The sequence below is a fragment of the Myotis lucifugus genome, unplaced genomic scaffold (genome assembly GCF_000147115.1).
Source record: "Myotis lucifugus unplaced genomic scaffold, Myoluc2.0 scaffold_37, whole genome shotgun sequence".
In the NCBI taxonomy this organism is placed as follows: domain Eukaryota; kingdom Metazoa; phylum Chordata; class Mammalia; order Chiroptera; family Vespertilionidae; genus Myotis; species Myotis lucifugus.
This window is the reverse complement of record NW_005871085.1, coordinates 6,054,976-6,072,742: the sequence shown is the minus strand read 5'-3', so window position 1 is coordinate 6,072,742 and position 17,767 is coordinate 6,054,976. Positions and strand designations below refer to the sequence as shown.

Here is a 17,767-nt window from a genome sequence, read left to right as displayed (position 1 = left end):
AATAGAAAGACATTGGAAGATTTGTGGAAGGGAATTGTGGTAATCTGATTTATGTTTCAAAATATCACCCTGTTTAGTAAATGAATGTTCAAAAGCAAGAAAAAAAAAGTAGGGAGATAGTTATGAGACTTTCAGTAATATAGGCAATCTCTTCATTTATTAAATATGATTTATCTCTTGGGAAGATATGCACGGGTCTGATCATGAGTAATTTAAACACAGAAGGTAATGTTATATTTTGTTGTTTTTCCTGAGAGAAAGAAAAAAGGAACTAATTACATGGAGAGTATTTAGAAGAAAGAAAAAAATGATTAATTATATAGTAGGTGTCAGAAATACCTGAAAACCATAAATAGAAATCTGGCTAAGGGTCTCTCAGATTAGGGATTAACTCTGATTTATCTAGCTTGAGTAAGGTGTCTATGAACATAGCTGCTCCCATTTTCTTTCTTTTAAAACAATATTTTTATTGATTTCAGAGAGGAAGGGAAAGGGAGAGAGAAACATCAATGATGAGAATCACTGATTGGCTGCCTCCTGCATGCCCCACACTGCAGATCGAGCCCACAACCCGGGCATGTGCCCTGACCGGAATCGACTGTGACCTCCTGGGTCATAGGTCCACACTCAACCACTGAACCACGCTGGCCGGGCGCTGCCCCCATTTTCATCAGAGTGGGGTGAGGGGTGAGGAGCCACTCAGAAACAGACACAGGACAGGGGAAAGAAAATTATTTTATAGATTATTCAGATTGTTCCCGTTTCCCTTAGAGGAGCAAAATTATATTGCTTGCCAGCATAATGACATATTAATATTTGAATAGTAGGTGGTTTATATATTTAAAATTTGGAAAAGGGAGGGAGATATTCCACCCAGCCCCACCGCATTGAAATTAAATTGAAACTGTAAATAGTACAATGAAATGCTATGAATGTTTTATTAAAAAAATATACTGCACCCAGCCAGTGTGACTCAGTGGTTGAGCGTTGACCTATGAACCAGGAGGTCACAGTTCAATTCCTGGTCAGGGCATATGCCCAGGTTGTGGGCTTGATCCCCACTGCAGGGCATGAGTCTCTTTCATCATTGAATATATATATATATATATATATATATATATATATATATATATATATGTATATTGCCCTGGTCAGCCTGGTCAGTGTGGGTCAGTTGATTGGGCTTCATCCTGGGCACTGAAGCTTGCTAGTTCTATGCTGGGTCAGGGCACATGCCCATGTTGAAGGCTCAGTTCCTAGTGGGAGACATGCAAGAGGCAGATGGTTAAGAGGCAGATGGTTGATATTTCTCTCTCTCTCTCTCTCTCTCTCTCTGTCCCTCACCCTTCCTCTCTCTAAAAATCAATTAAAAAATATCTTACCTGAAGATTTCTTAAGGTATTCCTTCTGTATTATGAAATGCACTTGCATTATTTTGTACTATTTATTATGTCCTTTGATGAGATAAAAGGAGTTAAGCTTAATATTCATGATATTACTCTAGTTCTTCCTGTAATTTTGTTCTTAGGAATAAGAATCAGCAAGGGAAATAGACCACCCTATGGTAAAAAAAAAGAAAAAAAGAAAAGAAAAGCAATATTAGCATGGACATGTTAAGAGACTCAGAAGCTAGTGATTCAGTTTTAACTCTACTGATTTTAGTGTATACAAAGTTCCAAAAAGAAAGTCATTCAATATTATGTTGAAGGTTTTATATTTCAACCTTCGTATTTCTTCCTGAAAATATTTCCTTAATGCTGTCATATTTTTATCATCATAAAGTGTCATATTCAGTACATTCTTCTAATGGAGTGGTTGACGGGTATGGAAATCCTTTTTCCATTAGAGGTTCCTTGAGAAAAGATATTGCAGAGCTCCTTCTCACTAGAGAGTCATCAGAATACCAGTCATCAGCTGCTTCTATAGTTTCGCTGTAGTAAGAATCGGATGGTAACGTCGATGAGTTTAAGGATGTATTGCTGCTCTTTGCTGTTGAGCTGGTCTCTGTAGGGTCATAAATGACCTTTTTTGTTGCAAGGCAGTATTCCTCTTTAGAGTGGTCTTTACTTGCTGTAAAAGAAAATTAGATTTACTATGAATATTACAGATTCATGAGCCAAATCTTAATTATAAGGACAATGTTTCTGTTAAAAATTAGAATCTTGCCCTGGTTGGTGTGGCTCAGTGGGTTGGAGCATCGCCCTGTACACTGAAAGGTTGCAGGTTTGATTCCCAGTCAGGGCACATACCTAGGTTGTGGGTTCCATCCCCGTTGGGGCCCATTTGGGAAGCAACTGATCAATGTTTCTCTCTTTCTCTCTCTCTTCCTTACCCTCACTAAACTCAATAAACATATCTTCGGGTGAGGATTAAAAAAAGAATCTTTTTAGGGTTATAATGGACAGGATGATGATATAGTGAAAATTCTGAGTTGCTATCTTCATATGTACAATGTTTAATATGTAATTGGGAATTAGCAATATTTTTATGATAATCAAGAGTAGAAAGTCTATTCTAAATAAAATCAAGCTATAAACAGAAGAAGATTCTAAACAGGATAGATATATCAGTTCTGGAATATCCCTTAAAATTAGAAAAGACAGATAGTTTCTTAACTATGTATAGCTAAATATTGCCTTATTTTTAAAAAATGCATGCCTCCTTGAGTAGGCAGATTACAAAATGTTTGGTCTGCAGTGGAAAGGGCCTTTGAGTTGGCTTTATACCAATAAAAGTAACAACTAATATTCCTATAGTGTCTTACAATTACAAAGCAGTTCGATAGATTTCCATATTTCAATTATACTCTCAGTAACCCTTTACGGTAGTTATTATTCGCACCATTTTACAAGAGAAGACTGAGAATTAGAGAAACGACTCACCACAGATCAGATGTAAAATGGACTTCAATCTAGATTTTTGTTACTCTAATCTCATGCTTCTCTTATTACATTATTTATGCTGAAAGTTGGTATTTAAAATGTTGCTTTAGAGAAAATCACGTCTACAATATCCTAAAACATCTTTTACTATATTTTACATATTAACTTTTGACATTAATGTGTAATAATTTTTAAAGCTCTTTTAAATACCTTGTTACATTTTATACTTAGTATTTCTAAAATTATGTAGGAGGATAATATTTTGAGACACTACACATAATATATACGATTTAAAGGGTTATAAAACACTCAGGTCTTTTGACCCTCTGGCATTACTACATGGCAATGACTATGATACCTTTGGGTATAAATAAGGAACAAAAATTAAAATTTCACATTTTAATTTAAGATATAACATTGCAAGTTTTGTTTTCTAAAAAATATATGGTCATTCACATACTAATAAATTAAGGTTTTCCTTGAATTTTTATAGTTTTTAAAAATACTCATAACATTTAGGATAGCCTCTTGATTTTTTTAAGATATGAATTGCTCTAAGTTGATTACAATTTCTTCTAATAAATTTTTGAGAACAAGTACCTTTTAAATGTGCTGTTTCCTTTTTTCTTTGCTCCTCCTATATAAAAAAGTTATTTGTATTTAAAAACTGAATAGTTTTAAAATAATTTTTTTAATATATTTGACTTACATACTTAAGAATAATATATTCTAACAAATTTTTGATGGAATAATGTTTTCTTCCATGATAAGAATTTATTTCACCAAAATTTATTGACAGAAAAGAAAAAGTGTTGAGGTTCATCTAAAAGAATGTGGACTGGTTCATGAAGGCAGTCTTCAGGATAGGGATTCAAAGGGTGAAATAGAGTTAAGCAGGATTACTTCTCTCCATCCTCACTTAGAGTCACTTGGTTAGAACTAGAGAGAGCTAACAAAGTAATTAGAATTCCTAGACTTACTCATTTCATTAACTAATAACAACAACAAAGTGAATTCTGGCTGAAGGCTTTTATAAAAATGCAACTATTCTTGTGAAGCAAATAAAACATTTGATGAAACAATACATTCCAGATGTGTTGTCGTAGTTCTCAAACATCAGGCCATCAGAACCATCTGTGTGCTTGTTAAAATGATGATTCTTGAGTATCATATCAGTCCCCACTGAAACATGTTCTCTGGGAATATGCACTGTAACATACACCGCAACTGTTTCTGATGCAGGTTACCTTCGACCGCTAGAAAAACAGTGCTAGTGCACAGGGTGTTTGGGATGGAGCAGATGAAGTTGAGGCTGGAGAGAGAAACTGTCTTTTGTGTTCTGAGGAAACAGTGTTTGTGCTGATCTGCATTGTCCTGTGTACCCCTCCCCTACAGTGGGCTTGCTTAGGATATAGTACATATATAGGATATATATAAAGCTAATATGCAAAGTGTCCTCTCAGGAATTCGACCAGGAGACCAGGAGTTCGCTTGCTCATTATGATGTGCGCTGACCACCAGGGGGTGGCGCGGAACATGGCGGGTGACCAGTGGTAGCAAGGGGAGGAGGAGGTGGGGAAGCAGGGCGGCAAAGAACCTGATTGGCCCTGATTGCCAGCCAGGCCTAGGGACCCTACCCCTGCACGAATTTCATGCACCAGGCCTCTACCACTTTTTCAATCACCAACTTTACTTCTTTGTCACTTTCACCTTTTGTTAATATAAATGCCAGTATAGGCTGCTGATCTTACCTTGCCTAAATTTAGGACCAATTCAATTTGTGACTCCTATATAAATTATTTTAGAACATTGCTTCTCACACATCAATGTGCCACTATATTATCTGAGGAGGTTGTTAAAATGCATATTCTGACTCATTAGATTCTGTATTTCTAACAGGTTCCCAGGTAATACTGATATTGCTGGTCTGGGAACCACAGAGTAAAACCCTGGACTGATTTAAATTCTACCCAAACTAAGGTAATAATAAAATGGGCATTCTTATATTTGTTACATATAAATAGGTAGAATTTCTCCAGAGAGCAATTTAACAAATCTACTTCTAGAAATTAATTATGCCAAATAAATAACTTTGGATTTGTGTAAATATTTTAATATACTCATCACAACATTATTTAGTATTTTCAAAACCTGAAATTAAAATTCTTAGGAAATAGTTAAATGTATTTTATTGCATAGATATTAGTACAATAGAAATTCTTTCAACTATTAAAAATGATGCTATAGTATCAGAAGGACTCTAAAAATATGGGGACATATCAAAAAGAGAGGAACAAAAAAACAAAACAAAACAAAAAATGAAAAGAGAGGAACAGTCTTGAAAGGTTGCCCACTAGTTAAATTTGTGAAAATTTGAGCATCAAAATAATGATAGTAATGAATTTTGATCTGCTGATATATAGAAATCCATGAGTCTAGACTGACAATAAATAAATAAAATAAGAAAGAGAGCATCTTCTTCACAGTAGAAGCCAAATGATAAGCAGATGGTAGAATTGGAAAGATCGTCACTTTGCTATAGTTTTGTAAAGACTAGCTCAGGCAAGAATAATTTCTATAGCTAATATGTAGAGTTTGATGAAAAAAAGTGTATTCACATGGTTTCAAAGTGCCACCACAGATTCTTTATTAATTGCTAGGATAAAAATAGGAATAATATATTGTGGGAAAGAACAGACATCATCTTTGTGATTAACTAAAATTACTAATGAAGAGCAGATGAACACTCTATGCCTCTAGATGCGATAAACTGAATTTGATCACAAGGAAAAGTCAAATTGAGGAACAGTCTATGGTCTATAAAATAACTGGCCTGTATTGTTCAAAAATGTCAATATCGTGAAAGATGAAGAAAAGAACTTTCAAAATATTTTGAACTGAATAATGATGAAAACAAAAATAAAAATTTGTGGGAAGCAAAAGCAATGCTTGGATGGAATGTGAACATTAAATGCTTATATTAGGAAAAAAATAAAAGTCTAAGAATAATAAAATTGAAAACTCCCTAACAATACTATAATCAGAAATAAAGTGCCATCACTAAAAATTCTACAGATATTAGAAGAATAAGAGGATGCTATTAAAAATTGTATGCCAATAAACTTAACAGAGATTAAATGGAAGCACTTTCCATTCATTTTGTGAATAATTGATATTAATGTTTAACAAAGATATTACAATATAAGAAATTACAGAATAATATCCCTTGTAAACATAGATGCAAAAGTTATTTAAAATATATTAGTAAATCAAATCCAATGAGGTTTTTTCCTAGGAATACAGGTTGGTTTAACATTTGAAATTCATTGTAATCCACATTAACAAAATAAAAGAGAAAACCCATGTGAACAATTTCAAAAGATGCAGAAAAAGCATTTGGCAAAATTCAGAACTACTTATTGATTAAAAAAACCCAACCTTTCTGTAAACTAAGAATAGAAAGGAATTTCCTTAACTTGACAATATTCATCTCTAAAAATCCCATAGCTAACCTCCTACTTAATGGTGAAGAGCTAAATGTATTCTAAGATTAGAAATATAAAAAGAATATCTGCTCTCAACACTTCTATTCATATTTATAGTGGAGGTCCTACCCAATGGGATAAGATGAGAAAATAAAATAAAAGCATAGAGATTGAAAAAAAAAAGTAAAACTGATGTGTTTTGCAGATAACAAGATTGTGTATGAAGAAAATCTGCAAAAACACAGAACACAGATCAATATAAACAACAATTTTAGTAAAATCAGCAGTTCACTAAAAACTAATCTATAAACCAAATGTAATTCCCATTCCAATCTCAACAAGATTTTTTGTAGGTAGAGATAAGTTTATCTTAAAATTTATGTGACAGGCAAAAAGAACAAGGAAAGCTACAACAACGTTGAAAAAGAAGAATTAAAGTAGAGGAAACATGCTACTCAATTTGATGACCCACTATACAGCTAGAGTATGGTATTGGTAGTGCTAAACATACAGATCAATGGTGCAGATAGAAAAATCCAGAAATAGACCTACACATATAGCCCAACAGATTTTTGACAAAAGTTGCAAAAGCTTTTTCAATAAACATTACGGGAACAATTAGACACCAGTAGCCCCCCCAAAATTAACTTTGATCTAAACCTCATATCTAATACTAGTGACCTGGTGCATGGATTCGTGTACATTGAAAGGAAATTAATTAGAAGGTAGCCTGCAGGGCAGGACTGGGCAAGATGGGCCGGTCACACCGTGGTCCCTCCCCGGCATCTGCAGAGTGAGCGGGGTCCCTCTGGCAGGTGGGGTCCCTCTGGCAGGTGGGGTCCCTTGGCCTGGCTTGCGGGGATTGGGCCAAAACTGGCTCTCCGACATCCGCCGAGGGGTCCTGGAGTGTGAGAGGGCACTCTGCAAAGTTGCTGTCGTACAGGGGGTGGAACGCAAATGCAAGTGTGCAGTAAACCAGATTTAGGGCTGACAGTGACCCAGCAACAACATAACCCACGGCCAAAGGTGGAATCGCACACGGCCCCAAGAGGAATTGGGCTCATTCCTCTCTGGTTTCAGGGTGCCTCACCCGAGAACTGCTGCTGCCAAGTCACTGCAGCTTGGCAGCTCCTGCGTTGAGCGTCTGCCTCTTGGTGGTCAGTACACGTCATAGAGACCAGTCGAATGGTTGAACAGTTGCTTAGGTTTTTATATATATGGATAGTCAAAAAGTATAAAAAACCCAAATGTTCTTCAGCTAATAAATGGATAAACAAAATGTGGTATATCTATACAATGAAATATCCTATATAATAAAACCCTAACATGCAAAACGACCGAACGGTGGAACGATCGGTCACTATGACACGCACTGACCACCAGGGGGCAGACACTCAACACAGGAGCTGCCTCTTGGTGGTCAGTGCGCTCCCACAGGGGGAGTGCCACTCAGCCAGAAGCCAGGCTCACGGCTGGCAAGCACAGAGGCAGTGGTGAGAGCCTCTCCCACCTCCGCTGCAGGCAGGCAGTAAGGAGTGAGGGGTCCCAGACTGTGAGAGTCCTCAACTACAAGAGGGATATCTGATTGCAAGAGGGCACAGGCCGGGCTGAGTGACCCCCAACTCCTCCAGTGCACGAATTACATGCACTAGGCCTCTAGTTATTCGATAAAAGCTTATAAAAAAGATATATTATTCAGCTATGATAAAGAATGACGCACTGATATATGTAATAACATGGATGAACTTTGAAAACATTATGCAAAATGAAAGAGCCAGATACAAAAAACTATCTATTGTATGCTTCTATTTATAAGAAATGTCCAGAGCAAGCAAATCTATAGATACAGAAAGTACATTAATGGTTGTCTAGGCCTAGGACAGTTGGGGGAAAATGCAGGGGCGGTGATTGCTAAGGGTATGGAATTTCTTTTTGAGGTGATGAAAGTGTCCTAAATTGATTGTGAAGATGGCTCTACAACTCTGTGAATATCTAAAACCACTGAATTATACACTTTAAACAGGCAAATTGTATGGTATGAAAATTATATCTTAACAAAGCTGCTATATAGAAAACAAACTAAAACTAGAAAACTTTTAGAAAAGAACATAGAAGCAAATCCTTGTTGGACATGACACTAAAAGCATAATCCAAAGAGGAAAAATGAATAAATTGGACTTTCCAAATTAAAAACTTATGCTTTGCAAAATTCCCTGTTAAGAGGATGAAAACACTGAATGAGAGAAAATATTTGTAAATCAAATATTTTAAAAATTTGTTATATAAATCTATACATATGATAAAATGACATAGAATTATATACAAAGACAAGAAGATATCTGACAAAAAGATTTGTATCCAGAATTTACAATGAACTCTCTAAATTCAACAGTAAGAAATAAGTAATCCAATTAGATGCACAAAAAACTCAGACGGACACTTCACCAAAGAAGATATATGGATGGAAAATAAAAATATGATAAACTGTTCAATATCACTACACATATTTTAGAATGGATAAAATATTTATAGTACGAAATGATGGTTAGGATGTGAAAAATATGTGGATATCATCTTCATTACTAGTGGGCATGTAATATGGTATAGTCACTCTGGAAATGAAGCTGGTAGTTTCTTAAAAATTTAAACATGCCATATTACCCAGCAGCTGCACTCCTGGGCATTTACTGTAGCAGTGGTTCTCAACCTGTAGGTCGTGACCCCTGAAAATACATCCTGCATATCAGATGTTTATATTACGATTCATAACAGTAGCGAAATTACAGTTATGAAGTAGCAACGAAAATAATTTTATGGTTGGGGGTCACCACAACATGAGGAACCGTATTAAAGGGTCGCGGCATTAGGAAGGTTGAGAACCACTGCTAGAGTAACTAAATCTTATGGTTGTTGTTTTTTTAAATTTTGTTTTATTGCTTAAAGTATTACAAAGAGTATTACATATGTCTCCTTTTTTCCCCCCTTGAAATTCCCCCGGCCTCCCCTACCCCCCAGTGTCTTGTGTCTATTGGTTATGCTTATATGCATGCATACAAGTCCTTCAGTTGATCTCTTACCGCCCCCCCACCCCAACCCTCCCCAGGCTTCCCGCTGTAGTTTGACAGTTTGTTCAATGCTGCTCTGCCTCTGTATCTATTTTTGTTCATCAGTTTATAATGGTCTTTATTATCCATAAATGAGTGAGATCATGTGGTATTTTTCTTTCATTGACTGGCTTATTTCACTTAACATAATGCTCTCCAGTTCCATCCATGCTGTTGCAAATGATAAGAATTCCTTCTTTTTTACAGCAGCATAGTATTCCATTGTGTAGATGTACCACAGTTTTCTAGAAAATCCTGTACACAAATGTCCATAGCATCTTTATTTTGTAATAGCTCCTAACTGGAAACAAACCCAAATATTCCTTAACAGGTAAATGGTTAAACAAACTATGGTACATTCACACAATGTTATACTACTCAGCAGTAGAAAAGAAAAATAAACCTAATAATACATGAATGATTTGGGGAGATTTTAAGAATATTATGATAAATGAAGAAAAGCCAATATTAAAAGGCCACATGCTATATGGTTCAATTTGTAACATTCTGGGAATGAAGGAATTATAGAGATGAAGAACATATTAATGGTTGCGAGAGGTTAGGGAAAGGAAGGAGGGAGTGACTGTGAGGGATAGCATGAGGAATTTCCTTTGTGGTGATGGAATCATTCTGTATGTAACTAAGGTGGCAGTTATACACATCTATACATATGATAAAATGACATAGAATTATATACAAAGACAACAATAAGCTAAGTACATGCAACCTAGTATAATCTGAGAAAAGTCTGTAGTCTAAATTTCCTGGGTTTTGCCCAATTAGCATGGCTCAGTGGTTGAGCGTCGACCTATAAACTAGGAGGTCACGATTCGATTCCTGGTCAGGTGAGAGCGTATTCCCCGGGTTGCGGGCTCACTCCCCAGTGAGGAGCGTGCAGGAGGCAGCCTAGCAGTGATTCTCTCTCATCATTGATGTTTCTATCTCTCTCTCCTTCTCCCTTCCTCTCTGAAATCAATCAATAAATATATATAGTTTTTAAAAAACAGGCCTTTTTAAAGAACTAAACAAGCTGCTTTCTAAATTATATGGAGCCCTAGTTGATTTGGCTCAGTGGATAGAGCATTGGCCTGGGGACTGAAGAGTTCCGGGTTCGATTCCGGTCAGGGGCACAGGCCCAGGTTGCAGGCTCGGTCCCCATAAGGGGGCTTGCAGGAGGCAGCTGATCAATGATTTTCTCTCATTACTGATGTTTTTTTCTCTCTCTCTCCCTCTCCCTTCCTCTCTGAAATCAATAAAAATATATTAAAAATAAATTATATGGAAAAACAAAACACCTAGAACAGCAAAAATATTCTTTTAAAAAAATATATGGTTTTTATTGATTTTTAGAAGGAGAGGGAGAGAAAGAAACATCAACCAGTTGCCCCCCACACACTGGGGATCAAGCCTGTAACCTGGGCATGTGCCCTGACTGGAAGTGCAAGGGCTGACACTCAACCAACTGAGCCACACTGGTCAGGGCCCAAAAAGATTCTTGAGCAAAGGAAAATATAGTTATAGGATTTACAATACTTAATTCCATCACTCACTATAAAGCTACTGTAAGCAAGACAGTACAGTATTATTTAAAGACATACAAATAATTCACTAAAAGGAATACAGAATTCAACAAATAAACAAATATATATATAGTAGATTGATTTTCAATCAAAGTTGCAAATAAGTTAAATTTGGAAATAAAGGTCTTTTAAACAAAATTTTCTGGAACAACTGGGTATCATCATGGATAAAGATGAACCTTGACCTCTACCTCATAGACCTAGACAAAAAACCCAACATTATAGAGCAACTAAAACAAAAGACAAGAGAATATCTAAGCAAATTTAGAAAAATAAATATTTGTTAGAAAGCATATGAATTTCTGTTAAAAGGAAAAAATTATAGATTGGACTTCATTAACATTAAAACTTTCTGCCGACCAAATGATACTATTGTAAAAAAGAACAGATAAGCCACAGTCAGTGAAAACATGTTCATAACATATATATCTCATAATAGACTTGTATCCAACTTATATTAAGAACTGTTAAGTCATTAATTTAAAAAACAAATATAAAAGAACACAGACAACCCAATTTAAAAATGGGCAAAAGACTTAAACAGACAGATCATAAAAAAATATACACAACTGACCAATGAACACATGAAAAGTTACTCAATATCTTTAGTTATCAGAGAAATGTAAACCAAAAGCATGTTGAAATACCATTTCACACCCATTAAAATAGCTAAAATAAAAAATACTAATAACACTAAAGGTTAGCAAGAATCTAGAGCAACTGAAACTCTCACTTATTATGGATGGGAGTGAAGTAAGTTACAACCCCTTTGGAAATTTGTTTGGCATTTTCTTATGAAGTTGCACATATGTCTACCCAAGCCCCACCAATTCCATGTTCAGGTATTTTCCCAAGAAAAGTGAAAATATATGTTCACTATAAGTACATGAATATTTAGAGCAGCCTTATTCATACTAGTCAAAAACTGAAAATAATTCAAATGTCCAGCAAAGGAATACATAAACAAATTGTTACATATTCATTCCATGGAATATTACTTATCAATAGAAAAAAAGTTCTAATACACACAATAACATGGGTGAATCCCAAAAATGTGTGTTAAGTGAAAGAAGCCAGACATCAAAGATATGTATTGTATTATTTCATTTGTATGAAATCCAGAAATGGATAAAAACTAAACTTTGTTGACAGAAATCAGAAAGTGCTTAACTGAAAAGGTTAGAGCTGATATGAAGGAAATTTTTCAGATGATAAAAATTTTCTGTATCTTGTTTTGGGTGGTGATGGAATGTGTATACACTTGTCAGTGTTCATTGAGTGGAACATCTAAGGTCTTTGCATTCTATTATAAGTAATTACACACACATCAATAAAATATTTAAAAACTCCTATCAATTTTATTTCAGTGGCATTCTTTCCCCAAATTCATAACCCCAATATAATAATGAGAAAAACATCAGATAAACTCAAATCGAAGGGCAGTTTACAAAATACATGACCAGCACTCCTTAAAATTGTAAAGGTCAGGTAAAACAAGGAAAGACATTCACAGAGCAAAGAAAATTAAAGAGACAAATGCAACATGGTATCTTGAATTAGATCTTGAAGGAGCAAAGTACATTTGTGTAAAAACTGGTGAAATCTAAATAAAGTCTGCTAAATAAATATTGCTATTAACTAATGTAGCAATGTTGGTTTCTTAGTTTTGACAAATGAACCATGTTATTTTAATATTTTAACATTGGGGTAAACTGCGTGAAAGGTATAATAGAATGGTATATCATCTTTGCAATTATTCCAAATTAAAAAGTTCACTTAAAAATCATATGCAAGAGCATAAACACGTAAATATTCCTCTAATAAAATTCCTACAAGGCTTTTGTGAAAGTAATTATAAAGATTTATTGAAAGCTATTAAAGAAAACATAAATACAGAGAAACATCATGTTCATAGATTAGAAAATATTGTAAAAAAAACTGATGTTTTTTTTTCAAATTGATCTAAAACTGCACTGTAGTTCCCCTCAAGATTCCAAAAGAATTTCAGTAAATGCTACTAGACATTTGGACAAACATATGGGAGAAAAGTGAAATTGGATTCCTATTTACACCAAACACAGAAATCAATTCCAAATTGATTAAAGACATATGTAGTCAAAACTATAAAACTCTTAGAAAACAATATATAAGAGTATCTTTATGACTTTGGAGTAGGGAACAAAATAATCATAAAAGAAAGGGCTTAGGCTACATTAAAAATAAAAGAAGTTTTTGTTTATCAAAATATACCACAAAAATTATGAAAAGGAAAACCGCAGATTGGGTGAAGATATAAACATTAACATAACTGACAAAGGATTATTTATCCAGAATAAATAACTATTTTAAAGTTTTATAATAAAAAGACAAACTGATAGATAAAGAGGTAAGATTTAAATAGGCATTTTACATAAGAGAAAACCATAATGGCCAATGATCTTTAGAAAAGACAATCACCTTTTTTAGCAAGAAAATATAAATTAAAACTACAGTGAGATATCAAAAGAATGAGAAGACAAATCACAGACTGGGTAAAAATGTTTGCAAAAGACATATCTTGTAAAAAGACTGTTATTAAAAATATATTTTTTAATACTCAGCTATGTTCTGTTCTTTAAGAACTTTTTTTTAAAAAACCAAACACAATAAATTCTTTCAAAGAAAAGACAATGCCAACATTGCAAATGCACACTTGAGATTTCCTTAAACTGGAAAACATGAAAGTGGAAATTTAGGTTTAATCTTATCTCAGTGTTTATTTTTGATAATCAATGATTGTTCACTTAGATTAAAGAATGTATATCAACAACAACAACAACAAAAAAAGATGCCCAGCTGGTGTGGCTCAGTGGTTGAGCATAGGCCCAGGAACCAAGAAGTCACCAGTTTGGTTCCAGGTCAGGGCACATGCCTGGGTTGTGAGCTTGATCCCCAGTAGGGGGTGTGCAGGAGGCAGCTAATTGATGATGTTTCCCTTTCTTTAATGCAGCGGTTCTCAACCTGTGGGTCGCGACCCCTTTGGGGGTCGAACGACCCTTTCACAGGGGTTGCCTAAGACCATCAGAAAACACACACATAATTACATATTGTTTTTGTGATTAATCACTATGCTTTAATTATGTTCAATTTGTAACAATGAAATTGGGGGTCACCACAACATGAGGAACTGTATTAAAGGGTCGCGGCATTAGGAAGGTTGAGAACCACTGCTTTAATGTTTCTATCTCTCTATTCTCCCTCTCTAAAAATCAATAAAAACATTATATATATGTGTGTGTGTGTGTGTGTGTGTGTGTATATATATATATATACACACACATATATATATATGTATATATATATATATATATCAAAGAACTCTTAAACTCAACAATTAAAAAAATGAACAACCTGGTTTAAAATGAGCAAAACATTTTAACAGACGCCTCACCATAGAAGATATACAGATGGTAAATAAACATATGAAAAGATGTTCAACTTCATATGTCCTTAGGGAAAAGCAAATTAAAAGAACAAAATACACTATATACCTATTACAATGGTGAAAATCCAAAGCACTGACTAGCAAATGCTGAAGATATGAAATAACAGGACCTCTTGCTCATTGCTAGTGTGAGTGCAAACCGGTGCAGCCACTTTGGCAGACAGTTCGGCACTTTCTTACAAAACTAAACACCTCTTACCATTCTACCCAGCAATTATGATCATTGGTATTTACCCAAATAAGCTGAAAATTTATGTCCACACAAAAACCTCCACGTGGATGTTTATAGCAGCTTTATCCATAATTGCCAAAACTTGTAAGCAGCCAGGATGTCCTTCAGTAAGGGAGTGGATAAAAAAAACTGTGGTATATCCATACAATGGAATATTATTCAGTGCTAAAAAGCAATGTGCTATCAATCCTCAAAAAGTCAGGGAAAACCTTAAATGCATATTGCTAAGTGAAAAAAAACCCCACAATCTAAAAGGGCTATACTATATGATTCCAACTACATGACATTCTGAATAAGGCAAAACTATGGAAACAGTAAAATGATCAGTGTTTGCCAGGGGTTAGAGGTGAGGGAGGAATGAACAGGCAAAGAACAACAGGATTTTTAGGGCAGTGAAACTATCCTATATGATACTCTAATGGTGGATCGCTCTCCCCCTCACTTCCATTCTCCCATTCTCTCTCTCCTACTATATATAGTCTCTTGACTATATATATTCTTTTCCCAAAACCCATTGAGTGTGTATCACCAAGCATGAGTCCTAATGTAAACTATGGACTTTGGGTGATAAAGATGTGTCAGCACAAGTTCATTAATTGTAATAAATGTACCATTCTGGATGTTGATAGTGGGTGAGGATGTGGGGGAAGGGGTATCTGGAAACTGTACTTTCTGCTCAATTTTGCTCTGAACCTAAAACTGCTTGAAAAATAAAAGCTGTAGTGAGATGATATTACACAGTCATCAGATTGTCAAAAATTTAAGAGCCTAAAAATGTCAATTTTTTTGAAGATGTGGAGCAATCCTATCACTTATTCATGCCTGTAATGCATATTGATACAGCTACTTTGGAACACAATTTGTAATCATCTAATAATATTGAACATGCACATACCCCGTAATTCAGCAATTCTACTGTTAGATATATTCCCCATAGACATTTCCTTTTAAAAAACAAGTAAAAACAAACCAAACATCCATAACATAAAATTTGATATATTTATAAAATTGAATGCCATATAACAATAAAAATAATGAACTATGGGTACATGTGCCAACTTGAATGAGTAATACTGCACAAAAAGGGAGCCCTAAAACATACAAAATTTAATAATATATTGTTCAAGAATCTATAACATTCATGGTAAAACTGTAAAGAAAGGCAAGGACATAGTTCATCGCAATTGTAGAATAGTGGGTCCTTCAGTGAAGGGTGGGAGTGTGGGATGGAAGAGGTAAAGACTCAGGACGCATCAAAGGTACTGGTAATGTTCTATTTCTTAGTCTGGGTAGTGGGTATAAAAATTCCACTTATTATTCTTGAAACTGTGTTTGTATATTCCTTAGTATGTATGTTGTATTTCACAATAAAACCTCTTTTAGAAACCAAGCTGTAGTTCTATATTAATTAAGACACATTTAAAAAATAATTTTCACCCTAGCCAATTTGGCTCAGTGATTGGAGCATCGGCCCTCAGACTGAAGGGTCCTAGGTTCGATTCCAGTCAAGGGCATATACCTCCGTTGCAGGCTCGATCTCTGGCTCTGGTCGGGACTCATGCAGGAGGCAACCAATTGATGTGTCTCATTCACATCAATGTTTCTCTCTGTCTCTCCCCCTCCCTTCCACTCTCTAAAAAATAGAGAAAATATCCTTGGGTGAGGCTTAACAACAACAAAATAATAATTTTCATCCTCCTGCTTGTCTGTTGTTGTAGGAGAGAAAGAGGCCAACACACAGGCAGAAACTGAGATGAGAAAAAGAGCGACAATATGGAAAAGAGTCTTTAATATACTGAAACTGGTTGTGGCTGAGGAAAACACTATCTATGCTATGTTTTATTATATCTTTCATTCTGAATTAGGTTCCTTTCACTGAGCATCCAGAGTCCTAAATTTGTGTTTACTTATACATGATTTATCTCTCCCACTAGACTATAAATCTCATGAGAGCAGGGACTCTTGTCTCTCTTGTTCACTACTACATTTCCAGTTGCCTAGAACAGTGCCTGGCATATAAGCACTTACTATATATTTGCTGAATGAACAATAAACAACCTAATTAAAATTTGGTACCTCTATATACTAGTATGTACTTCTTCTATTATAGCACTCATGACATTTTTTAATTGTCTTTTTGTATGTATCCACCATTAGATCTGAAGACACCATTATATCAATAGTACCTAGCAAAATTCCTAGTATATGATGAGTGTCAGTAAATTCAATTAATATTAAATACATACATAGAAACTTTTTTTTTGCTTTTTAAAACTTTATTTCAACATAACATAGACACAGTTGTTTTCTCTGCAATGCTATCTCTATTTCAAACTATCCTTCGTTTGAAAGTCAGAGCTTTCTTTAATAACTTTAGAATTAATTTGATCATCAAGCCTGCCTGCTTAAAGCCCTTCCATAATAATGACAGTATACTTCTATGGTGCTCACTATGTGGCCAGGTACTATTCTGAGTGCTTTTTATATGTTAATTCATTTAATTCCCATGGCAATTCTATGGAGATGAAGTCATCCTCATTTTGCAGGTGAGGAAATTGAGACAGAGAGAAGTTAAGTAACTTGCCTAAAACTACACAGCTAGTAGTCGTAGAGCAACGATTCTAACCTCTTCAGTCTATGCTCTTGACCATAATTCCATAATGCCTATAGTGGATTTGTAAAGCATGTGGTAAAATCCAAAATCCTTAAACTGCAAATAAGGCTCCTCACAATGTCATCTCCAGGATCTTTTTCCACCACTCCCTTCTATAAGTCCTAGGCTCCAAATGTTACACAATTTTTCTGAACATACTGCCTTACTTAGCTACAAGCCTTTGGACATATTGTCCTTTGTTTTTGTTTTTCCTCTTGGAAAACTTCTATTCACTTTTCAAACCCAGCTAAATATGTCTTCTCTGTGAAGCCTTTCTTATTTTATGCTTCCTTGTCTGCATTTCTTCAATTTTGTGGCTCGTTATCACATTACTAGTGGCCCGGTGC

At 35.0% G+C, this 17,767-nt stretch overlaps 1 protein-coding gene across 1 annotated transcript in view; it reads right to left on the bottom strand.

The window, feature by feature from the left end:
* Nucleotides 1-1,699: 1,699 nt before the first annotated feature.
* CUNH1orf185 (chromosome unknown C1orf185 homolog) overlaps nt 1,700-17,767 on the bottom strand; it is a 27,142-nt gene continuing 11,074 nt past the window's right edge. The window contains exons 4-5 of the mRNA XM_006087302.3: nt 3,483-3,519; nt 1,700-2,070 (exon numbers count right to left, since the gene is read on the bottom strand). Of these exons, the coding sequence (XP_006087364.1) occupies nt 1,775-2,070; nt 3,483-3,519 (333 nt within the window). The 3' untranslated portion in view covers nt 1,700-1,774. The remainder of the gene's footprint in view (nt 2,071-3,482; nt 3,520-17,767) is intronic.